General features: G+C 43.6%; 1 protein-coding gene across 6 annotated transcripts in view; it reads left to right on the top strand.

The window, feature by feature from the left end:
• LOC308310040 (disabled homolog 2-interacting protein-like) overlaps positions 1-26,421 on the top strand; it is a 239,254-nt gene that overhangs the window by 150,707 nt on the left and 62,126 nt on the right. For all 6 annotated transcript variants that reach the window (XM_080756077.1, XM_080756079.1, XM_080756076.1 and 3 more), the window contains 4 exons: positions 10,776-10,929; positions 12,817-12,915; positions 22,934-23,192; positions 24,700-24,995. In XM_080756077.1, coding sequence (XP_080612203.1) covers positions 10,776-10,929; positions 12,817-12,915; positions 22,934-23,192; positions 24,700-24,995 — 808 coding nt within the window. The remainder of the gene's footprint in view (positions 1-10,775; positions 10,930-12,816; positions 12,916-22,933; positions 23,193-24,699; positions 24,996-26,421) is intronic.

Raw genomic sequence — 26,421 nt, 5'->3', positions numbered from 1 at the left:
CTCTCTCTCTCTCTCTCTCTCTCTCTCCTGTCACTGTCAAAAAGGCTTACGAAAATAACCCATCTTCAAGCAACACATTGTGTTGTAGCCCGGCAGTGTTTGCAGCTCTACACCCTTGTATACATGAGTCGAGTCGACAAATATTATGAAACTCGGCTTCAGAAGTGCTATTAAGGTTAAGTTATACTTGACCGGTTCGACAGTTGTTGCTGCACAAAAAGGACCCCCCCCCCCCCAACTGGGTATTTTTCTGGAATGACAAAAGGTTGTGGTGATGATTGGATGAAGAATGCTAGACTTTAGCAGCTTGGCGATTGAAGAAAGGTTAGAGTTCAGTCAGTGCTGCTCTGTTGGATCCCAAAACGGTTTAGCTCGAGAGCCCGAAGAGAAATGTGATCAGATGTCTCCCCGCCGGGACCCAGACTACAGAATGGTGAGAATCGCAGATCTACAGGCTCGCAATGTGCTGCGGTGCTAATGTTGTGAACTTGTAGATCTGCGAATTTCAATTATTCAACTACTGAAACAATTGGGATGTGATTTTGGGGGGGAAAAAAATTAATTCGTTTTTAATTAGATTTTCTTATTTACATCTTTTGGTATAATTAAAAACATAATGGATACTGAGAAATAAAGGGATATTTACTCTGGAGTCTCGACACATAAAAATTGGTCTGCAGCGACCTACAAATTGCCCCACGATTCACTGTCTGATAAGAAACACGATTGGTTGCTACAGTGTTTGGGTTCCAAGGCCCGTCGTATCCACATGTCAGCAGTCCCCCCCCCCCCCCCCGCACACACCCGCATGCACAGCACACACCCATCTCGTTCTGCCCCGCTGCCCTCTGACAGAATGCTCCCTCTTCTCCTCTGTCAGTGTTCTGTGTGTGTGTACTCTGTGTGTGTGTGTGTGTGTGTGTTTGTGTGTGTGTGCGTGTGCGTGCATGCGCGCTCACTGCGCTGTGGGTGTCGGACGCGCATGGAGCTTTGTTTTGCTCCCTGGCTGGATGTTCAATCATTCCACTGCAGATGTGGTGACTGACAACAAGCCACTGCATGGCTGCTACATTCCTACAAAACACAACAGTACTGCACGCACGACACAGCACGCCTTTTAGGACCGATTCGTGCTTCATCACACTGCGGTGTCGCTTACTTTATGGACATGCAAGCCCTCAACGCGTCGCATCCGCAACGTGTTGGTAGGTCTGTCCGCTATTTCCTGTGAATGAAGATTTTTTTTTCTGTGCGTGCAGAACCAAACGGACCGCATTGTAACCAGTGTTGTTTTTGGCAGCAAATTTAGATTTTAGTTTTAGTCACGAGTCTCTTCAATAGTTTTCATTTTGTTTCAGTCACATATTTGTCACCTGGAAGTTGACTAAATATCCTACGATTTTAGTCGACTAAATCTACATTTGATTTAGACGACTAAAATGTATTTTGGTGGGCGTTGATGCCATCGTAATGACTGAAAATTGCTGATCAAGCTTGAGCTTGTAGATCTGCTATTTTCAGCATGCATGCAACCAAGTGTAAAATGACTTCTACTGGATTGCTTGTCCACTAGTCCCTTCCTAACAATTTAGTCTAGTTGTTATTTGTTGACGGAATTGTCAGTATATTTAGTCATGGTCATAACTATGTTTTGCTGTTTATGTTCAAAAGTATCAGATCTACAAGCTCATTCTGAGCTTGTAAATCTGCTCCTTTTGGTATTTTTGGTTTTGAATCCTGAAAAGTAACAGTTTTGGACTATATGATGCGGTTCCACCCGACAGGGGCGATATACAAATTAACATCGCAATGCACTTCACAAGCCTTTGGACACCAACCACTGACTGTATTGTAGCGTAGCTGTTTATTTGATATGAACTTAGAGTGCTTAGAGTGCGGTAGACCATAGAGGGATTCTTGTTTGGCAGTCATTCTAAAGTATCATGATGGACAAACAACATGTGTGTTTGGTTCACACACAATGTGACAGTGACAGATGCACTGTACTGTAACAGACACCCTTACAGCTGGGCCTGTCACAGTCATTACACTGACAACAAACGGCTGTTTAATCGCAACAATTTGAGATAATCACAATAATGTTGCATGATGATGACGTCAAAATGTTGAAATGTTCATAGATTTTCAAATGTTAAAATGTTCAATTATTGTCAAATAGCAGATCTGTAAGCTTGCAGTGTGTTGTAAATCAGCGATTTCAGCGAAGTGAAAAGCGAAAGAAAACCCTCAACCCTCCCACCCATGCTGCTCAGTGACACCGCATACTATAGAATAGAATTGATTGATTGAAATATTTTTAACATTTTGCAGAATTACCGTACATTTCAAGCACAACTCAATACAAAAGACTGTTAACTGTGAGTGGACGACCCCAATAAAGCGTTATAGTAAGATGATGAAATTCTCATGGAAAACATCTGAAAAGAAAATGGCGTAACAGTCAACCATATCAGTGGTATCCTGTCTATTCATTGTTTCTATACTCAATGGACAATAAGGGGCAGCCAAACCTTATCAAATTGGCTCTCTTTGTTTCTCAGGAAATACCTTATTCTCTCAAGATGAAGTGCATGAATCGAGGGTTTAATTGGTTAATTAATTCACCTCCTTCAAAATCCTCCCTTCTCGCCGTCTTTAGCAGCGAACGAACACCAAGGGTTTTGTGTCAATGAATGAATGGGGGGGAGAACATGAACATTATGCATACATGAATGCTAATGTCATGTCGTTTGTACCACGATTGCATTACAATGGGCTAAGTGTGAGTGTAATTTATGTGGCAGGTCACCTTGATACAATGACGGTGAAACGGCGTTATTATTATTACAGATGGCAATGTCACATCTCGCTTTTGGTTTAAGTGACGTTCATTGTCTCTGTACGCCCAGTGTGAGCCGCCACCCGCTTCGAGGGTGTGTTCCATCTCACCGCCTCGTCACCTGTCACCATATTTGCATGACAGGCGGCTGTCATGGTGGCGGCGCGTTTCACTTGCGAGGCTCGGCATCCCTCCAATGCATGCAAACTAGTGATTATATGATTAATTTCTTTGTACACTTGTGTCCAATGACAAAATAAAATCCATCCATCCACCACATACTCAAGATGGTTTTTATCCTTTTTTGCCGGGGAATTCTTCAAAAATAAAGGCGCTAGAGTGCCAGCAGATATGGCAGATTTTACTCTGAAAAGCCCCGCCTTCCGTTTCCCCCGCAAAAAAACTGAGAGGCATAATGTTCTGTTCTTATCTACACCTAAAGTCTCTCTAGAAGCGTTTATATTCCAAACCAGACGCTTCCTGAAGTCAGAAATGAAGACGGAACATTGTCCTTTTGGTCAAAACCATGGAGAGCACCCATTTAGATTCTAATGGAGCCGTAAACAAGCACAAGGAGTACGCTGCAGAAGGAAAGGCCAACTAAAGAAATGAGTACAGTACTAGGCCTGTCACAATTATTACATAATTGTCTAATCTCAATTCTTTGAGATAATCATAATTATTTTTGCATAATCGTCAATATAAAAAAACCAAGAAACAGATATTTCCACAATTTTTTCACTGTTTCCATGTCAGTGGTTCTCAAACAATGTCATATCAAGGACCCAAAATTATCTGTATTTGTCCGCCGACTCCCATCTGAAAATAATGTTGTTCCAGGGAGGGACCCCCCGCCCCCAGTAGCAAAGATTTTAGTTAAAAACGTTATATATAATATATATTCCAACTTTGTGACACATTTTCATGATTTTTGTGTTTTTCGAGTGTGGCACTCGTAGTAATTTCTACCTGGGGGAGAGAGGAGGCCAGCAGAGGCTACATGATGTAGCCTCTGCTGGCCTCCTCTCTTCCCCACATCTCTCCCTTCCCTTCCCCCCAAATTCACACCTCACATGACCTTGACTCTCCCCCAGTGTTCTCTGTGCTCTTCTGTCCTCCCTCTCTGGCTGTGTGTTTACGTGAGGTGAGGAGTTAGTTTATGCTGGGTGAATTCTTTGGCTCTCTGGAACTCATCTTTCTTTCGCTTCTCTGTCACACAAAAAGGGGGGAGTGTTTTCTTTATCGCCGTCATGGGAAATACTAATGTATAATATAGTTTCTGTCGGGCAGTAAGCGCTTATCTCTATTTTTGTTCTTCCATAAATGAATGTCCTTGCCTTGATCACACTACAGTGTCACACAAAATTAACAAATGTACAAGCTTGGAACGCGGTGCAGAGTGGCGTGTTTTGAGCTTGTAGATGTGCTACTTTTGATGCTTGTTTGGAATTTGAATCCTGAAGAGTAACAGTTTTGGACATAATATATGAGGTTTCCACCTGACAGACAATATGTTATCTCATTTACTCCTAACTAAGCCTTCTCATCATCTATCTCTAGAGAAGCATCTGCTCTATTGTAACTTATGTCTTGTCCTCCCCAAACCCTCTGCTAGCTGTGCATAAAGCCCCAGGCTATAAAGGTGTCTGTCGGTACAGTCTTCTTTGTCTTCTGGCCAACAGCTGTGCCTTAAAAGCTGTCATCTTCTCCACTGTCTTCTTGAATGTCCCTCCCTCCCTCAAAGGGCTTTGTGAGCTCCATGTTGGGAGTGCTTGGGGCAGAGAGGAGAGAGCAGAGGGAGGGAGAGAGATGGTCCTTTCAGCCTAGCAGGCCAGAGAGCTGTCAGACACTGCTGTGAGGATCTCCTTGAAATAAACCTTGTCTTATTCCTCCCCCCGTCAGTTTTACGCCATTTCCCCCCCGGCGGGGAGGGGATTTTTGTTTTACTGCTTCACCCGGCAGATGGCTATACTGCTCAGATGGCTCTATAGTGAGAGCACACTGGCTGTTCAGGAATAAAGTGTTAAAGTGTCTTACTCAGAGACACTGACCCTTCGACTGGGGCGAGCCGAGCATTGAATAAAGTGATCTTACGATTCCTAGATGGACTGTCTCCCCACTCAGCTACGGTCGACCCACTCTCCTCTCCTCTCCTCTCCTCTCCTCTCCTCTCCTCTCCTCTCCTCTCCTCTCCTCATCATCCCACTGCTCTAGTTTCGTTCTTGGCCATCTAAATATTTGAAACGCTGTGCAGGAATTGGAGCACAGATTTTGACCAGCCTAGAAACTCGGCTCCCACACGAAGGGACTATATAAAGCCCTGGAGTCAAATGTGTAATTAAAAAGGTCATGGCCTTGTGTGATTGTGTCACTGTCTGAATGAGAGGGAATGCGACGAGTGGGGGGGATCGTGCTTGCAGTAGAGTGTACAGTTAAATGAAACACACATACAATATCTCTTCCTTCATCTCTACTGGAATATGTGACGATATTCATTGTTTTTCTATGACCGCCAAGTCTGAGCGTGTTACAAATGGAAGCAAACGCTTGGTTTCATCATGCTGTACACGCTCAGAGTTACATTAACATTCAGGAGTTTATTCTGTGCAGTAACTAGTCCCAGTGCTGGTATATTATAAACCTACTAATGTCAGAAATACACCAGTGACTCATTTAGGAATCTTTATTCCACGGCCTGCCAGCTAAGTCACACTGTTCAGCACTAGCTACTGGGCTACTGGGCCCTCTCCTTGTTCAATATAAATCCAATTTAGGAGAGAGGCGAGGGAGACAGGAGTAATGGGTTCAGATTGAGTCTGGGACCACACCCAGGAGTCAGGACCCGAGCTCGACTTATAGTCTGCACTTCCTGTAAAAAAAATAATATATAGAGCCCATCTGATAGTCTGTCTCGATCTGGAATCTGATACAGTATCAAATTCCATTCCAGGCCCCATGGAGGTGTCTAAGCACTTAAACCTATAACAAACCTTGCTGCCGAGGGTTGCTACACTAGAGACCATACGTGTGCAGATTTAGCATGAGATAGGCCCGGCTTAATGTACTGAGACGCCAAATTAAAGGGGTGTAACACCCCCCTCCCCTCCCCAGATGTATGTCCTTTCCACTAACAATCACAGCTATCTCTACAACGGTGCAGTCCAAGGTCACAGTAAACAAAGTGTCGTGCTATTTTGTGACTTTTCCCAGTTCCCACATTTAAAGACCCACTCCCCTCGCAGTGCGGCAGTAGTGTTTTTGGTTTATGAAGATCCTTGTACCAGTAGTTTCTTATGCTCTGCGAGTATGCATATCTTCAAAGCATTCATATAGTTTTCCTACTAAAATCAAGATTTTTCAGACTAGTGCAGACTGAAATCATATCTGACGCAGAGCACACAACTCGGAGGAACTCGCACACCGAATGGCAATCATCAGAGCCTCACTGAACGCAGCGTTGGTGTTAGTGCACGAGTACTTTAAGTATGCATCATCACAGTTCAGTGACCGAAAACAAGCGCCCCCACCACACAGCCCGACAACACCACACTCTGGGTCCAAATGAGGAAATGCCTTGCTTGTTGTTTGGGTCACGGTGCGTTCTGTGTTTACGTTTGGATGTTCTCTCCCTGTGGATGTCACATTTTGGAGGATCAAACGCATGCATAATGTAGGACATGGAATACTAAGATGGAGCAAATAAGAGGGGAAAAACATTATTTTGGGGCTGAGAAACAATACTTAATAATATTATGAACATGTCGGAGGATTTAAACCCATTTAAACGACCATGATAGTGAACAGGGACTTTAATGGCCGCTAAACACATAAAAACCGAAGCTTGTGACCTACAACGTCTAGACACAGTCCACCACTACCACAGGGGTAAACGGGCAGTGCAGTGTAGCAGAGCAAAGATTCCCTCTGCACTGTCAATACCACTGGCTATGTAAGCAGGATGTGCTGCTAGTCTTTTGGCACTGCGCTCACAGTTACACCCTGTTCACTGTCGACAAGACACTTTGTTAGTACCTTAACACCAGCATTTCTGATGATGACTGATTCCATGACGCTTCCACACTCTGATGCCAGCCTGATTGTTGTACCATATGCCCCGGGCAACAACATAGAATTGATTATGGCGAGTATGCAAAAAATATCGAACGAGGGGCAGCCAAACCTTAGCAAATTGTGTGTTTTTTTTTAAAAGAAGTACCTTATTCTCTCGAGGTGAAGTGTGCTAGTCATGTCATTGAGCCAATAAGCCCACCAATGACGTTCTGGCCAGACAGTCTTGAGTAAGACAGGGAGCTGCTAGGATGGCAGGCTGATTGGCAGCAGTTTTCTTTTGTGAGAGAAATAACGTATGAAAACAAGCCCAAAATAAGTGACTATTATAGGCCACATAACAACAGCTATTTTCAAATAGCAGATCTACGCCGAGTGCACTCGCAGCGCGTCACATTGCGACACATTGTTGTGAGTTTGTAGATCTGCTATTTTCTTGAAACATTTTAGATACACAGATCTTGTACGGGTGATCCTTGGCACAAACTATTTTCAGATCTATGGCCAAGTACATATTAATTTGGGGGGGGGGGGGTCTGTCCATGACATGAGAAAGCCTGAGAACCACTTTTAACACCTGTAGGAAAGTAGCCCAAATAAGCAACTGCTACACTTTAGAAACAAGCACCCCCAAAATAAATTACAAGCTACTTTGGAGATAAAAAACAACTATAATAAGCAGACTGTCAAACTGATTGACAAGGCTCACATTTTGACAGCATTGGTGAATTATGGGAGGCGTGAGCCTGAGGCGAGCACCGCAAATTGCAAAAGTCTTACTCAGTGAGTTTGCAGCGTACTAGAATCCTTGTTTGTCGTGGGGGAGCTGTCGGGCTGTCAGGAACAGAGGCATATTATTGACGGGGGTTCATGATCCGTGGAGCGTGGATCAGAACCAACTGGACCATCCACAGATCCCACAGAGCTCAGCTATAGCCGGCCCCAGTGCTGCTGATGCTGCTGCTGATGATGCTGTATAGCTCCACCTCATTTGACATCCCTCTGTTCTGCCCGGTACCCGACCAGCCAATCACAGAGTGGAGCTACGCCTTTAAAGACAGACACTCCCACCCACCGCCAGCCCCATATACAGCTGTGGTTTGCGGTATAGGCTGGAGAGAAAGGCTCCCCGAAGGCCTTCCTCGTCTCTGGAGTCAGATTGGAGCGTCGTCGTACCTTTTTCTAAATTGACTGTAAACGTGGGTTAATAAAATCCAGTGGTGGTTATGGTCGTTTGCAAAGGGGGGGGGGACGACACACTGTGTGCGGTCGCAGTGTAAACGAGCTGTCACTGTAACGAGCATTTAAATGACAGGCCATTTAAATAACGGGTGTCATTGTAAAACGCAAATATCTTTATTGTGCGGGCATGTATTATTGCATTCCTTTATTCAGGGTGCAATTTATGCAATTTGTGTTTGTGTGCGAGTGTGTCCATTCATGATGCTTGTTGGTGTTAGAGAGAGAGAGAGAGAGAGAGAGACTGCATACAGTATAGAGAGGGAGAGAGCATGGAAGAGGCAGAGAGCATGGAAGATGGAGAGATAAAAGTAGAGAGCGCTCAGACCATTGTCCATTTTCACACTGGGGGAAGTGGATTTAACAGCAGAGCTGGTTGACTGTACAATGGACTGGCTGCAGTTGATAATGTGCCATTGGAGCTGCTGCTGCTGTTTAGCTGGTGAATGGTGGTATTTTAGTCCACTGACTCACACACGATGCACAATGGATTAGTGTCCAGGGCTCTCTGTGGAGGCGCCATTAAAACAATATTTTCTCTCATTACACTGGCCATTGACCCCTTCTGGATGGTCATCATCCTGCCAGGGAGCCAGTGGCTCAGAGTGGGGTCCTTGATGGTATTTCAGGGGGTCACCTGTAGAAGTGGAAGTGGATTTGGAACGTGGGTACTAGGCCTGTCACAATTATTACGTCATCGTCTATTTGCAACTATTTGAGATAATCGCAATTGTCGTCGTCGTCGTTTCCATGTTGAAACATTGTATACATTAAAAATGTACAATGTATCCTGTCTGTCTTCACTTCTAACTATCAATAAAAGCAAAAAGCCCAAAACAAATCTTAAAAATAAATATATAAATGCAGATCTGCAAGCTTACAAATACAATGTTTCACTTTGTGATGTGTTGTAAGATCAGCCATTTCCTGCTATTTCTTTGTATATTTCAGTTATTTGTCGTATTTGATTATATATGATTGCCAGGCAAATGGAAGTTCTATTGTTCAATGCCAAACACACAATACAATCGTTACTCACAATTATGGAATAATAAAGAGGGTTTATTCTCAAAAAGCAAATGCACAAGCTCGGAGCGCGGCACAAAGTGATGCGTGTGAGCTTGTACAGCTGTCATTTTTGAACAGCCACATTTTATAAGGAACCCACAAAGGACCCCTGGTGGTCCCCCCCGGGCCCCCACTTTGGTATGACAAAGCAAACTGGCTTCTATATTCTGTTTAATTTACTGACGTTTCGGCCTGCTGGCCTTCATAAGGATGCTGTAAACGACCCCAATTCACTAGCAAGTGATTCTGTGGAGGCCACATACCAGGTCTGACGATTGATAAACCGGTTCCAGAAACGGTTCCAAATGTGATGGAATCGATTCCGGTTTGTCAATGTTGGATGCTCTGGTTCCAGATCCCAAACCCTAATAAGGTCCCCCCCCCCCCAGACCACCCATTTTAAAAAGATTGAAAATAGTTTTTTTGTTGTTAAATTTGATATAGTACAGAATTTTGTAGGTGAGTAAAAGAGAACCTGTGATCTGAATCATATGGTCTTTCAAGCTCTTAACCCATTTTGGGCGGGAACCCCTTTTGGTGTTAGCATTATGTTATGCTTTAGCTTTTGAAAAAAAGCAGATCTACAAGCTCATAGCTGCTGCTATTTTTGAAAACGACTGACATAGAAACATAGCTTTTTCAGAAAACTGTCAGGATGTAGAAGACATTTTTAGAATCTGATCTCAGGTCAAAATGCATGCAGTGCAGGCATGCAGTTAAGTACATAATGTTTTGTCTGGTGGGAAAACCGCATGTGTCAAAAAGCGTTAAGTTTCCTAAAACGGAAGAAAAGAACATGTGTTTCACAGAAGTTATTTAGTCACAAGCTATCAGCCCTCTGGAGTTGCCTGTTGACCTTAGAAAAATAATCATCTCCAAGGAATGTCTTGACAGGAAGTTGCTCATGACATGTCTACGGTGGATTCTTATGAAACAAAACACTTTGCAGATTGAAAGAGGATAATTCATGCTTTTCGCACAGCTGCAATGTCGATGAGTTTAGGATGACGTTAGGACTTTTCCCTTTGGATGAACGGGCTGTAAATGGGAAATTGCACCTATAGTTACCACCTTGATGGCAAGATCGCAGCGGTCAATGGCATTGGCCAGGCCACCGAAATCGGTTAACCCATTTTAGGCGTTTTTGTGTTAGCATTATGTTATGCTTTAGCTATTGAAAAATAGCAGATCTACAAGCTCATAGCGCGCCACCGAGTGGCACGCTACGAGCTTGCAGGTCTGCTATTTTTGAAAAATCGAAGAACGACCGACATAGAAACACAGCTTTTTCAGAAAACTGTCATTTTCAAACGGTTTAGAATCTGATCTCAAGTCAAAATCGGTTAATACTTTTCATTGGTTCTCTACGCTGACCTGCTTACCTTTAATACTTCTGTGTGACGCTCTAGGGAGTTGATTTAGATTAGAACAAAACAAAAGCATAGAATAATATGGAGATAAGAGGTTTCTCCTGCCAGACATACACAGCAACAACGACACAGAGATGCAAGGTTTCTATCTCAATAGGGTGACTCATCTCTGGATCTCTCTCTCCTCTCAGATCTCATCTGATGCCGAGGCTGAAGGAGTCTCGCTCCCACGAGTCGTTGCTCTGCCCCAGCAGTGCTGTGGAAGCCCTGGACCTCAGCATGGAGGAGGAGGTCAGCATCAAACCTGTTCACAGCAGCATCCTGGGCCAGGACTTCTGCTTCGAGGTGAGGGGAACCATACTGTAGCTAGCATCTTATGCATTCATTCATACCGGTATATATATATATATATATATACCTGTGTGTGTGTGTAACCTTTATCTTGATAGTATAGTGCAATAGTTATTTTATTTTTTAAGATGTGTTTTTGTCTGCACATTTCTAAAGTGGAACTTTTAAGATCTTTTTGACACCCAAAAAGATTTTTTCATTGTGTCAAAAGTATAAACTGCTATAAAAAAAAACAAAGGTCAAACATATTACGGTACCTAAGAAAGGGGGACAAATTATAAGTTTTTATCTGTGGAAAATATGATTATTTTGGTGGGTCACAGAAAAGGTCGAACGAATAGTCGAGTACCAATGGTATGAGAGAGAGAGAGAGAGGAGACAGAGCCTAACGCACTCAGTCAGTGCCCCAATGAATGATCTTTTTTTTTAAGATACTTCTTGCCTTTTATTGGTAGTCCACAGTAAAGAGAGACAGGAAACCAAAGAGATTGGGAGAGTGACTTGCAGTAAGGGTCCACCAGGCTCGGGAATCGATCTGAAACTCTCTGTCAGGCATCGGAGCCTATGGTGTACACGCCCAGATCAGTTGTGCACTTTACCCATCAGCAGTTTCACACAAAGGTTGTCGATGTTTCATCATTTACGGAACGGTAAAATAGATTTTCTTTTTCCATTTTTCATTTTCTCTCATGTGCCCTTAGGGGTAGATGGAAGGGTGAAGGAAGGTCCTCTTTCTTTTTTTTTCTTTTTTTATCCCACGATTTTGCAACCCATTTTCCAAGCCACTTCTTGTCACCTGACAGGGGGGCGTTTCCCCGGCCGGACGTAGTGCATGGAAGGAACACGTTATTTCGACCAGTTCCTTTCCCTTCCATCAGGCTGGCCAGAGGGAGGTAGTTTAGAGACCAGGATTACTGCATGTTTTTTGTAAGGGTACCTACCCTAGGGGTTACGGGGAGAAACATGCAAACTCCACACAGAAAAGACCTTTCGTCAACCCTGCCTCACAGGTATGGGCACTGATGACGCGGAGGAGAGAACACGCCCACAGCGGGAATCGAACCCAGGGCCTTCTAGCTGTGAGGCGACAGCACTACCGAGTCCGACTGTGCCACCGTGCCCGACTCTGGTCCTCTTAAGTACTTAGGATTCAAGTGGACTGTGGATCTAAAGCAAGCCTGCAACGTTTGTCTCTTGACCTTCACTCTGTTCTGTGTCTGGTGGATATTCAAGAGGTGTGAGTCGTGTCGACTGTCACACTCTATTCCATCGGGTGGAATGTTACTTAAAAGTACACTTACTCGGGTACAATTTTGAGGTACATTTTACTTGAGTATTTCCATGTTTTGACGCCAATACTTTTTTACTCGAGTTGAATTTTGAAAACTGGCCTCTTCCTTTTTTTTGTACAGTTGCATTGCTATTTTTACCTAACCATATGAACCCTATATGGTTGAGCGGAGTCCCTCAGGGCTCCATCCTGGTGTATTTTCTGTTGTCTGTTATTGTGCCAAATGTAGCTGATCGCTGTGAGCTTGTGAGCAAGTAAAACATCAGAGTTTGATTGATTGAAATATTTATTAACAGTATGCAGAATTACAGTATATTTCAAGCACAACTCGATACAAAGACTGATGAACTGTGAGTGGACGACCCAATAAAGCATTACACTTGTTAGCATTACACTTGTTAACAAGTGTTCAATTCATCAAAAGCATTTAGAGACGTACAAATAGGCATTTCTATATAGCCAAAGAACAGAGAGTACTAATTATACCGATGCTGTTTGACATTCAAGCGGTGTAATTGTCAAACTGTGTGTGTGTGTGTGTGTGTGTGTGTGTGTGTGCGTGTGTGTGTGTGTGTGTGCGTGCGATGCAGGTAACCACCTCCACAGGAAGCAAATGCTTCTCGTGTCGTTCGTCAGCAGAAAGAGACAAATGGATGGAGAACCTGAGGAGAGCCGTGCATCCCAACAAGGTAGGCACGGTGTGTGTGTGTGTGTGTGTGTGTGTGTGGGCGGGCGGGCGGGCGGGCGTGCAGGCATAAACAAGATAGGCATGATGCTGGGTTGGGTACAGACAATCTATGCCATAGCACTTGCCCTAGCCTCGACGACCTTGCAGGCTTATGCAAAGGCTAAACATGTAATTTAGATAGCATGTTATGTAGACGGATGCCAGGTCATTATTGGCCTTGCATCCTATAGTGTTTATATTATTATCATTTATTTTCTGTGGTTATTCTACAGTTGGACTGATTATACGGTCTTGGTTTACTGTATATGATCCTAGATGACTGTTTCTATGCATTTTGATGTATTGCCTTGTTTTGTCTTTGCTTACTGTAAATCACTCTGGATTAAGGGCATCTGCTAAATCTAAATAGTAAATAGTGTGATGTAAGGGGTAAATTTAGGAGGAAAACATACACTGGTGAAAAGTAGTCTTGCATAGCCCGACAACAATTGGACTTACAATTAGTACAAATGTAGACGCGGGGAGGGGGTAGTGCTGCATTTAATTAATCGATATGGCAAGTTGGCAACATATCGATCAAACATCGGACGATAGGTGAATCGGTCGAGAGGCTGCTGTATCGATACGGCAATAAACGGCATGAATTATCTAGGTGACGCAGTGTTGACAAACGTACCTCTGTTTAACGTTATCAAAGCCCCCCCCCCTTGCAAGACATTTTATTTTAATTTAAAGATCTCTGTGGGCCTGAAAGTGTTTTATTGTATTTGTGCAACATGGTCATTAATTTTGAATACAAGTATAATCGATATATATCGTATCGTGGCCTCTGTATCATGATACTAATAGCACTAGGAGGGGGCGGGACATCGGCCTTTATCCTGGGTCGCTCTCAGCGCTTCCTTTGCACAACGACTGCACGACAGAAACATTTAGAACATTGTGTGAGTCAACAGTCTGGCTCGAGTTAGACAATATGGAAAGTAAACTAAGTACATTTACTCAAGTACTAATATTACATAAGTGCAAATTTAAGATACTTTTTCCGACAACAAACAATATTGAGTTGGGAGAAAAGTGTCATTCTGGGTGAGGTGAGCAGGTCGCTGGGTTTGTGTGGCTGTTGAACCTGGCAGCCAGGTGAACAGTGGTGTTTACATGCTGGATGGAAATGCACCTGGCTGCATCACTAATGCATCCACTTATACAGCTCAATAGCTGCATTCAGATGAGGCCAACTGTGCACTTTTCCTCTGCTGTTTTTATAATGTGCAACTGCCGGCTTTGGAGCTTCAGGTTTAGTGTAGACGCTCGACAAAGCCTCAACAAAGCACTCGCCGTGAATACACCACGGTGGACTCGAACCCGCAACTCGGTGGTGGGCAGGCGTTGATATGAGTTCCGTCCTATTCATTCTCCTGTCGTACAACGGTGTTCCTCGCCGGAAGATTGCTCACAACTAGATCACTTGTCTATTATTCAATTAATCAAAAAAGTAATCAATAGAATAATATAGTACACTGGTCTTCAATAGGGGGTCCGGGACCCATTGGGGGTCCTCAGATTAATGACAGCGGGTCCGTCAAATGTTTGTGTGATGGAGAGCATTTTCCGTAAAAATAAACTCACAACAGCTCACGCTGCGAGGCGTGTGAGCTTGTAGATCTGCTATTTCCGGAGAGTTGGTCTCTGTCTAGAGGGAATAAAGAGCAGACAAAGTACAAACCCAAAGAGGAAGCTTACTTAATATTGAGGGTTTAAGTGGTTAAATGTCTGAAAAAACACATTGACGTGAATCCAACATCTATAAAACAAAGTTTAATCGACAACACAATTTATACAATGTCGTGGGGGTCCCTGCTTCATCTCTCTTTCTTGGCTAAGGGGTCCTTGGGCTGAAAAACCATGAAAGTCCCCTGCTCTAGTTATAGTACATAGAGAATGTAGTTCGGCTGCAGTCCTAATCATGTCCAGCCAAGAACTGGTGCTTATCTCCAAGCATCTTTCTTCCTTCATGTAACATTAAAGAAATGACTCACTAATGACAGTGTTTCACACACAGTGTATTTTATTCCCCAGGCAGCCACCAGCAGCAGCGTTCTCTCTGCCGTTGTGTGTGTGAACCCTATGGGAAGCAGCCAAGCAGAGAAAACTTTCCCTTTCTTTTTCTTTTTAAAACGCGCTAATGACATGAAAACAATGCAGTCTCCCTTTCGTCGTCGTCGGGTGGAAACCTTGTATGTGCAAAACCATTAGCTTTCAGGAAAGGGGAAAAACGTAACCGGTGTTACAACAAACATCAATATGTATAAGATCCACAGACGTACTTAACCACTGTCAAATCATCTGTTCTACAAGCTACGCATCGCAATGTGAGCTGTTTTCACGCAATGTTTGCGTGACACACACGTGATTATGGAATACATTATGGGGGACATTTTCGATGACTTCCCACTGTTGCGAAACATCAAGTGTTGCTCAACAGGCGCTCCCAGTCTGTGGAGCAATGCGGTCGGTTTTGATATCAATAACCTCTGTCTTTTTGATCAATCTTCGTCCTGGGCGCTGGGTGTTACTGTTTGAAAGGACGGTGAACTTCGTCCTGGGCGTGTTGAGTAGTATAAGTTGTAAAGTTGTGTAAAGTTGTATTTGTCCTCAACTCCACAATCAGGACTGTAAATCTCACCAGCTTGGCTTTGCGGTTTTTTATTACTCAGTCTTATATCTTTGGCAGAATCAAGACTAAAGTCTTTTCTGTGTTTACGTTGTGTTACATAACGCGATGGCTGCCACTCGGCAGTGTGTTATTAAATTGTTTATATAACACTTTATTTAATTAAAGTTAAAAACCTGTAATTAGGGCTGCAACTATCGTTTTTTTGCTTAGATATTTTTCTATTGATATTTTTTTAAATTAATTAAATAATCTGAATCATCACTATACTTACTGTAACAGAAATGCCACAACACGGAATGAGTAATAATCAGATAAAAAAAGAATAACACATAAAAAGCACATGAATGTTATCTCAATAGCCCACTCTCCTCTATCTAATTCAAGAAAAGGCAATAATAAGTCATGTTTATTCTGGCTCAACACATTTTAATAACCTGACATTTTAACTGCTATCTTTTTACATAAAACAAACTATACAATACCAGTAAGACGCCTAAGGCAGAGCACGCATCCGCCTCGTCCAGTCCGCCACGGCAGACTGTTGGGCAAGCGCTGGCGCTTTGGCATGGGGGGTCAGATCAACATGGAATGAATTCTGTACTGGCCATATAAGGAGCATGTCTTGAGTGTACAGGGTTTGATGAGGTCAGATCAACATATGGAATGTCAGAACAGGTCAGATCCATATATGCAGATCTAAGGGTGGTAGCTGGACATTCTCTTGATTTCCTTTTGCCGGCTGCCGAGCGCGGCTGCACTAATAACTTTGTGGCTGGCCCATCTACAGTTTGAATGGACAGGTATCAGTCGAAAGGGAGACATCGAAGAGGAAGGATAGATGGGGAAGGATCAACATATGGAGATCTAAGGGTTTGAGGTTTGAGGTCAGATGTGGAGTTGCTGGCCAATATTTATGACATCAGGGATCTCTGTATATGGGCTTAATTGCGACAGCAGATCACATTTACTATGACATGTATATCGCTGATGATGTCACGTGATGACTCACGAGACCTGGGCACCATGGGGACTATGGGAAACAGAGCTTTCAGCTGCTGTTTCCTCTATTATTACCAATCAAAATGTGCCTGGCTGTAGATCTAAAACAGTTCTGCACATACTGTGGGAAATCAGCCAGAAGAGAAATCTGAAAATAAATATGACATCTTTCTACTTCTACTTAAAATAAAGAAAAAGCTGCTGAATTCTGCAGTCAGCGAGCCAAACAAAATTGGATTGGATTGAACGCCTAGTCGGGGGTGAAGTGAACATCCGGCGAAAATAGCTGATCTGCAAGCTCTCAAGGACAACATGACAGCACCTATATTGGCTATTTTCAGCAAATACATTTTGGTATTTGGACTATAGAGCCCTGAGGGACACCGGTCTACTTGATTTTCCCATCTTTGAAGTACCAATTGATTATTATATTATATATTATTATTATTATTATTTTAATCTGCCTTGGCTGAACTCTCTGCCTGAGCAGAGCTACAGACTCCCACCGATTGTTACTATGCAAGTTAAACATGTCACGTGACGTGATAGATCACGACAGATAACGAGCTACCGATTAAATATGCACCTTTAAAATGTCTTAACCAATGAATGCATTGATATTAAGACCAGTTACACCAGCGGTGCCCAAAAGGTAGATCGCGATCACAAAGGCTGTGCAGGTAGATCACATGACATGTCCCTAAAACATAAATCATTTAAATAAAATAATATTTAATTTGGCATCTGACACTTGAATTAATTAAGGTGACTTGATTGATTGACATCAAAAAGGGCAAACATCACAAAAACTAAAACTATTTCCATTTCCCCCCCTTTATTTCCAATTCCAAGTGTGTTTGTCATGTTGTGTAACTCCAGCTCCGCTTTTCCATCATGTTTTTTTGGTGGGTAGATCTTGTTGAGCTGGTCATTTTGAAAGTACAAAAGGTCTGGGCACCCCTGAGTTACACCAAGGCCTCTGTTATGATGAGTGGCTTCTGATGTATTCAGAAACCATAGCAAAGGCCCAATAATAACCTATAGCAATAACATCATCTGCATTATTTCTCTGTAGGGTAAAGGTTTCAGTAAGCTGTTATTCATGAGTTTGAGCCTTACTGATCCCTATCAAAAAACCATTATTAATTAATCACTTATGCGCCTTTTCCGAAATAGGGGAAATAGACGTTCTACAAGCTCAAAAAGCCTATAAATAGAGCTGCTATCTTTTTGGAAATGAATTATTTATAATAGCAAAATGTTTGAGAAGTTTTAGACAAATGTCTATCAAATTCTAGTAATGGTAAAATAAAGATGAAAAAAACAAAGATCCCAAAGTTGGCTCCGACCCCATGTTTGTGGAACGCTGATCACTTGTGGACTCGTCAGGCAGTTATTCACTTCCCTCTTTATACTATATGAATATTAAATCTACAAGCTTGTAGATCGGCTATTCCCACGATATTATATGAACATATATGAAGATGGAAAGTTGATTACGAAGATTTTTGCAAAAGATAACTGGGATCTGGGATCCCAGGAACTGGGAACAGTTGTGAATAAGCGGTTATGTAATGATGTTGACAGGCCTGTGTGCGCGCCGCCTACATACGGTGCTGATACTGGTGGGAAAAGGAAAACGCACGTTCAAACAATCCTTCTGTTCTTCAAAGCCTGCCGTCTGCAGCCGCCAGACCGCATCGCCTGCACATTAATTAGTTGTCCAAGAAATGCTTGGTTGTAATGAGAGATGGCGGGATGCTCATTACGCACCAGAAAGATGTCAATTATTAATTATTAACCCCCAAAAAAACAAAAAACAAAACAAAAGAAAATTGTCTCATTCCTCATTCATTTTAATCATTAAACGGTACGTCTAAAGTATAGGCGTCTAAATTATCCATGCATGTGTGGGACAGCCTTCTAAAAAGCCTCTCTGAAACGGCTTAAACTGACCGTCTACATACTTGTTGAACACCATGTCAATGTAAAGGTCAACATATTCCTGCCTGTGAACGATTAATTATTGTGAAAGATTAATTATCATTATATGTGTCACACTCACACTGTCCCATGAGGTTCCGTTTTATGTATATCGTGCCGGCATGCATCTACAGCAGTATGTCACTACTATCGGTGGACAGTAAGGAAGTCAATTTACTGAAAAGTATAGACGTATTAACATTTAATTTATAACATAATCAAGAACACAGTCAAACAAAATGGAATGCCTCGACTTCAATTCCTTGTGCTAGTCAGGGTGGTGGCGTCCCAAGTTTAAAAAGTTTGGGAACCCTTGGCGTAGAGGAGAAAAGGGTAACCTTGACATACCAATTTTGGGCATGTTGTTAAAGAGCTGTGACGCGCCGGTGAGCTTTTGTAGATAGGCTATTTTCGCAGTAATTTAGAATATAGTTGCGGTTCAGTGGTTTAGTAGTCTCTAGAGAGGAAGTGTTGGCCCACGCAATATCTCTTGGCCTACACTATGTCGTGCCTTCATCACAATCTGAGGCAGGTAAAATAGGTTTTAATTATTAGGTGTAGACCAGTTTCAAATTAGCTTCATTGATTCCTCTAAGGAGTTTTAAAAGGATTACTAGAATAGCTTCTTCTACTTTTCTTCTCCTGGAGTTCTCTAGGTAGTCGTGTGTTGCTGTACGGATGCTATATGGTTGTCATTTGTATTGTCATGTTTGTGTCGTTCTGGAAAAGCTGAGGAATATCTCTGCCTCACTGGTAAAAGAGACTTTAGTCTCAATTTAGTAGCTTCCCCACTCCTTTTCGGCTGTGCAGTCACAGCAATTCGTAAACTTTTTCTCATGTCAAGTATTTGGCCTCGAACCTGCAACTGAAATTGCTTTTCTTAGGGACACCCTATCATTCTTTTCCAGAGTTTTGCAAAATGGCAGATCTACAAGATCACAAAGCGTCACATTGCGGCACGTCATGAACTTGTAGATTTACGATTTATTTTTTAAATTGCTGATGCATGTTGAATCGGTTGAACTGATTTTGATGCAATATTAACTCATTTAGCTGGGGAACCCTTTTCAAGACGCCTGGTGGGGGTCCCCAGACGTCTGGTGGGGGTCCCCAGACCCCACTTTGAAAAGCACTGGCGTAAATACGTCTTACTGGGTGGGAACCAAATTAGCTGAAGCCTGGTTAGCTTGCAGCATACACGTACACATTTTAACAGTATTTTAAAATGGATTTGACAAACGGATGACAGCCTCCTGTGCGGGGGCGTTGGTACAGACGGGTGGTTTAAGTGGGTAAACGGGGTCACTTGGGGACATGGCGGACTATCGTTGAATAATTTAAACCCATGACGTCAGTCAGTAGCTCCGTCTCAGGTAGAACTCTCCGTTGACAACGTCTCATTTCTATTTATGCTGAATGCTGAAGGTCAGAATGATGACTGACGACTACAATTTAAAAAAAAATATATATATAGTGTTTAGCAAAGGAAATAAGTGTTGCACAACGTCTATCGTCTGTCGGGTGGAAACCTCGCATGTCCAAAATTGTACATTCTACACAAACGGGTAGGATATGGAGATGTTTTGCCCGACAGCAACGATATGGATGCATGGCTCGACAAACTGATGCATGTAATATACATGTAGATACTGTAGATGGACGGATGGATAAATGGATTGACTGGTGAATTCATTGATGGAGCGAAGATTCACGGCGGTTCTGGTAGAAGCCCAGTAGGATTAGCAGTAGATCAGTATCAGTGATATAGCATTGATTGATTTGCAGGACGGATTTCTGTTGAATCGTCCGTGCTGTCAACAACCCTGAATTACTAGACACTTAACATCGTGCTGAAGAAGGCCCAAGGCAACATCTAATCAGAGATTGGATTAATTGTAAAGGAAATGAACATTTTAATTAAACATCCACTCATGTGATCAGTTGGTTCTCGATGAACAACTCCAATGTTTCAAGCAGAACCTGGTGTTTATGATTGAATCTTAATTTACTGACGGATAATGACCTCCTGGTTAAATGCACCTGTGGTAAGCAATGAATGAATTGATGGATGAATGTGATTAAGACTTGTTCTACTATGGCCTCTGTTCTGATGATATGGGGTCATCCTATGTTCCCCAGGTTCTATGTTAACCCATTCTGGGCGGGAACCCCTTTTGGTGTTTTAAGCATTATGTTATACTTTAGCTATTGAAAAATGGCAGACCTACAAGCTCGTAGCGCGGCACCGAGTGCCGCGCTACGAGCTTGTAGGTCTGCTATTTTTGAAAAATCAGGAAAATGTGGCACAAGTATTTGAATATATATATTCTTTCACAGCGAACTTTTTTTTTTTAAACTCAAATCTTTGCTTCTGTGGGGTGCTTGGAACAACATATTTTCAGATGGGGGTCGGCGGCCAAATACAGATAATTCCGGGGGTCCTCCTTGACATGGAAAGGTTGAGCACCACTGACATTTTTTCAGAAAACTGTTTTTAGAAGCCTTTTTTTGTTAATCGGCCTCGGGTCTAAATGGGTTCTTGTTCCCCACTTACCTTAGGGTTAAGTAAGCAGAGCACATAGACCCTCGGGGAACTAACAGCTGTAATGTATTCAGAAACCATAGGAAAGAAACCAAATACCAGCAATAACAGCATCTGCATTAGTTCTCTGTGAGGCAGGGTAAAGTATTCACTAAGCCGTGTTATTCATGAGTTTGAGCCTTTACTGAATACTGATCCCTATCAAAAATACATTATGAATTAATCACTCCTGCTCTATTTCAGAACTAGGGAAAATAGGTGGAGAGCTGCTAGATTTTCTGGAAATTATTCCTAATTATTTTTTTTCATTTCTGAAAATCTTTTGAGAAAAAGGTTCCTCGACCACAGCGATCTAAGCGATACAATAGTACAATTAGTACATGCTTGTGCTCCTGCCTTCAAGGCTACAGCGTTGTAGTGTGTTCAGGGGTTGTAGTAGGGTGGTGTCAGGGCTACATAGTGTTGTAGTGTGTTCAGGGGTTGTAGTAGGGTGGTGTCAGGGCTACATAGTGTTGTAGTGTGTTCAGGGGTTGTAGTAGGGTGGTGTCATCATGACTACAGCGCTGTAGTGTGTTCAGGGGTTGTAGTAGGGTGGTGTCAGGGCTACATAGCGTTGTAGTGTGTTCAGGGGTTGTAGTAGGGTGGTGTCAGGGCTACATAGCGTTGTAGTGTGTTCAGGGGTTGTAGTAGGGTGGTGTCATCATGGCTACAGCGTTGTAGTGTGTTCAGGGGTTGTAGTAGGGTGGTGTCACCCTGCATCACAGCGTGCCAAACAACCAGTCTGTCATTTTGAGCAGGAGGGGCATGCCATGCGCTCAACAATCGCACATGTGTGCACCGGTGTGCAGCATGTGCATGCCCGCGAGAGACTGCGTTCCCATGCTACCGTCACACACGGCTATTGTATGATAGCGCCGTACCACTGTAGCAGTTTAGCAGGCAGATTAGTTTATGGCAGGCTACTTAAGGAAAACAATAGTCAGCAGTTAAAGGCACTTCACACCCCGTCAGATGTGCAACCCAAGCCCCATCTGGTCTCTCCATTCAGTAGACTGCGTTGGTCTAGCCGGGACAACGGCCTCTCTGCATTCTGTTATCCTGCTTCCCTTTCACAGCTTCTCTAGTGGACCATTCCTTGGAAAGGTTACAAAGAGTATAACTAAATTAAAACTAAACAAAAAAAATGTGTACATTTCCAACAAAAATTACTTACTGTATGCGCGCGTAAACCCCTAACTTAAATGAATCAAACAAATCAAGCATCTGTGCGAGTGCACGTGTGGGAATCATTAAAATAGCCCGCCCACAGTTAAAAATAAAATAAATCAGCACTACACCACTGAGTGTGTAGCCTGCCCTGGGGTCCACCTGTGCTTTCTATGGCATAAGCAGCTCCCGGCAGGATCCGCCTGTAAAAGGTAGACTGTACAAGACTAATTAATTAGAGCGACAGAGAGAGGAGTGGGTGTGTGTGTGTGTGTGTGTGTGTGTGTGTGTGTGTGTGTGTGTGTGTGTGTGTGTACGGGTGTGCGTGTGTGCGTCAATTTAACAAAGGTGCAGACGATCAGAAATCAGCAGAGAGTGATCGACGTTTGCGCTACTCTGTGCCAAATTGAAGTGGACTCGGCCTCAGACTTTTTTTTCTTTCTCCCTGTAAATAAAAACGTCTGGGTTTCCGAGGCTAATGAGTGTGTTGTTGACATGCAGTACTAACTCTCCCTCCTATCTCCTCTGTGTGTGTGTGTGTGTGTGTGTGTGTGTGTGTGTGTGTGTGTGTGTGTGTGTGTGTGTGTGTGTGTGTGTCTCCGTCTCCAACAGGACAACAGTCGGCGGGTGGAGAACATGCTGAGGCTGTGGATCATCGAGGCCAAAGACCTGCCGGCCAAGAAGAAGTACTTCTGCGAGCTGTGCCTGGACGACTCGCTGTACGCTCGCACCACCTGCAAGCTCAAGACGGACAACGTCTTCTGGGGCGAGCACTTTGACTTCAACAACCTGCCCGCCGTCAAGAGCATCACCGTGCACCTGTACAAAGACACGGACAAGAAGAAGAAGAAGGACAAGAACAACTACATAGGTGAGGATTTCGTGATTCATATTTGTATTATTATTTTCCCAATTTTTCTAGCACATTTTTAACTGATACTAACCTCTCCGACATAGTAGGGCATTAACCAAACGTGATTTTTGATAGTCGACTCGACTACCATCAAATTCGATTAGTAGTCGATTAGTCGGCGGTAAAATATGATATTTATTCCATCAAATCAAGCATTAAAACATCGTGTTCTGAAACAGCCAGCGAGACGAGCGAGTGAAGCAAAACAGAGCTGGTGAATGCAGGCCCAGTGGAATAGTACTAAGAGAGTGGCGACACACCTAGGGGCGGGCTATAGTTCCAAACATTGGAACTATCCCATTGAGATAGAATGAGCACTTCCGCATTCCATTGTTACAGTGGGAGTCAACGCGAGTGTCGCCACTCTTACTAGAATACGCTGAATGCCGCTCTGATTGGCCGAAATTAGCTCAGCTGTTTCAAGTCAAAGTTGCAAGTCCACAATGATGTTTTTAATACAACAATAAATGTTCAACAAGTTACAACCACAGTTCCTTTGGTTTTTAGATGGAGCTACAAGCTAGGAGGAGGTTATGATTACATACTAGGTTTGCTAGCTAGCAGGCTGCCACGCTATGAAGATGATCAACTACTTAACTTCATCGCGACTATTATAACTATGATCGTGCGGCAGCAGTTTTTTTTTGTTTGTTGGATAAGCATGAAGAAACATGAAATCACGGCAAGAGCTACTGTAGTTTGACTGTCACCAAACTGGATAATATTGGGCAGAGTGAGGAGGAACCCCTGCTATACTTTACTGTACTGGACGACACGACGACACGTCTCCAATCTAACTTGTTGAACAAACTACAGTAATAAACTCACCAATAGTAAAAGTATTTACACACTGTAGTTGTCCCCATTGAGCGTATGAGCCTATGAGGCATATCGCATTATGCTTTTCCCAAAGAAAAACTGTCTTGAATGCTGCTATAGTGCCACTGCGATCCGCCGCCCACCATCTACACGAGTATGGGTGACGGCAAAACCCACGTACAGTAGGCTTGTATATGATATGAAAACAATCAGCCAGGAATGGATTAGTACTGAAGTTGGCGAACTACCAACAAAACCACCGAGCTCACAGCTGCATGTCTGCTGTAGAAAAGAAAAGAAAAAAAAAATCATAATAAATATTAAAATTAATATTAGCGAATAATCGGATGTTAATTAACAGTGTCGACTAGTGTTTTGCTAGTCGACTAGCCGACTATTCGATTATTATGTTAATGCCCTACGACATAGTAGTACTTATTTGAGATGAGAGAACTTTTTTTTCTTGTGATCTCCTAATAGATTTCCCAATACATTTTGAAAGAAACCAGTGATGCACATCCTTTTAATGGATGTCAGGGGCATTAGAGCAGTAGAAATGTAGAATGAGAACTTTTGTTCGTTTGCATGTTTGTTCTGTTATTACTTCGTCACGGTGTGTGACGCCACGCTCTCTTTCTGGACACAGGACTGGTCAACATCCCCGTGGCGGCGGTGACGGGCCGCCAGTTCGTGGAGAAGTGGTACCCGGTCAGCACGCCCAACCCCGCCAAGGGCAAGACGTCGGGGCCCATGATCCGCATCAAGGCGCGCTACCAGAGCATGAGCATCCTGCCCATGGAGATGTACAAGGAGTTCGCCGAGTACACCACCAACAACTACATGCTGCTGTGCTCCGTGCTGGAGCCCGGCATCAGCGTCAAGAACAAGGAGGAGATGGCGTGCGCCCTGGTGCACATCCTGCAGAGCACCGGGAAGGCCAAGGTCAGTAGTACGGTGCCGCGGCGCTGCCGCCGCTGTTGTTGTTGTTGTTGTTTGTCGCGATCTTCCATTCTCTCTGGTGCTTCTCAACCCTTTTTGAGCGGTGCATAGCCGCTGCAATGACTGGCCGCTGTGTGTCTGTCTGTTTGTGCACGCGCGCACGCACGCAACACACACACACACACACACACACACACACACACACACCAGTTGCGAACCTCTAACGGTCTATTTGGAAACTCATTAATGCACCCCGAGGGTCCCTGCCTGGACCACACTTTGAGCACCACTTGCATTGGTCCAAGGAGGACCCTCATTCACCAGTGCTAGTCTGTGGGCCTGTTGGGGCTCCCTGTGTGGGCCTGTTGGGGCTCCCTTCTCACAGTTTAACACATTTTAACACATTTTATTTAAGCAATATTACACACGAGGGTGTGTTTTACCACCATTAATGCACGCCTGCGATGCTGCAGGAACTCGCCCGTTCCGAAAGGCAGCATAGAGAAGTGCATTAATGACGGTAAACCACACCCTCGACTGTATTATGGCAATTGTACAACAGTTACTCTTATCATCATAATATTTGTACAGATGTAGCCACTACGACCACAATGTCCTAAGAAGAAACTCGCTAGCCTGGCAATCCAGTTGGCTGCGCTCTGGGAGAACAGAGCATATGATTTCTATGTTTTGAATAGGCGTTCCATCATGCTCGTTTGAACCACGATTAGATGGCTGTATTCAACCAGATCAGATTGCTTCCTCAAAACGACCTGTTGTATAATTAGCTTTAATCCATGCCTTTTCATGAGAAGTGGTGGATTTATGTGACATAAGATGAGGCTCACTGCAGTGAGCCCATCCAGCCGTTGGCCTGCTTGCTCGTGCGATGAACCCTTGACCAGATCAAGAGGAGACAGCAGGTGATTTCCTGTTCCTGCAGGAGGACTATAATCCCTAAGCATGTCCCCTCCTGCCGGGCTACAGCTCAGACATTCCTCTGTACTGGTGCTAGCATCATGCCAGACTGCTCTGCCGTGGTCCGTCCCACAACAGCAGGTCAATTAGCTGGAGATAATCTTCAAATCCATCTTAAGGCAGCTGTGTTTGACTGTACTGCGCTCCCTAGTCTCTGCCCTGCATTTAAACAAACACTTCCTGTTTGGGGGGCCCAGCATTACCAAAAGAAAAATACGATTTTTGGCTACGTTCACACACACCCACGCACGCCCGTGCACACGCACGCACGCACACACACACACACACACACACACACACACACACACACACACACACACACACACACACACACACACACACACACACACACACACACACACACACACACACACACGTTTGTCTTCTTGGCATCTGGATCTTGCATCAAGGAGGGTCAGGAGAAGTCAACATGGTGCTTTGCTTGTTGAAA

Source organism: Protomyctophum bolini (assembly GCF_963924005.1).
Source record: "Protomyctophum bolini genome assembly, chromosome: 22".
In the NCBI taxonomy this organism is placed as follows: Eukaryota; Metazoa; Chordata; class Actinopteri; order Myctophiformes; family Myctophidae; genus Protomyctophum; species Protomyctophum bolini.
The sequence above is the reverse complement of the archived record's forward strand: the minus strand, read 5'-3'. Positions and strand labels throughout refer to the sequence as shown.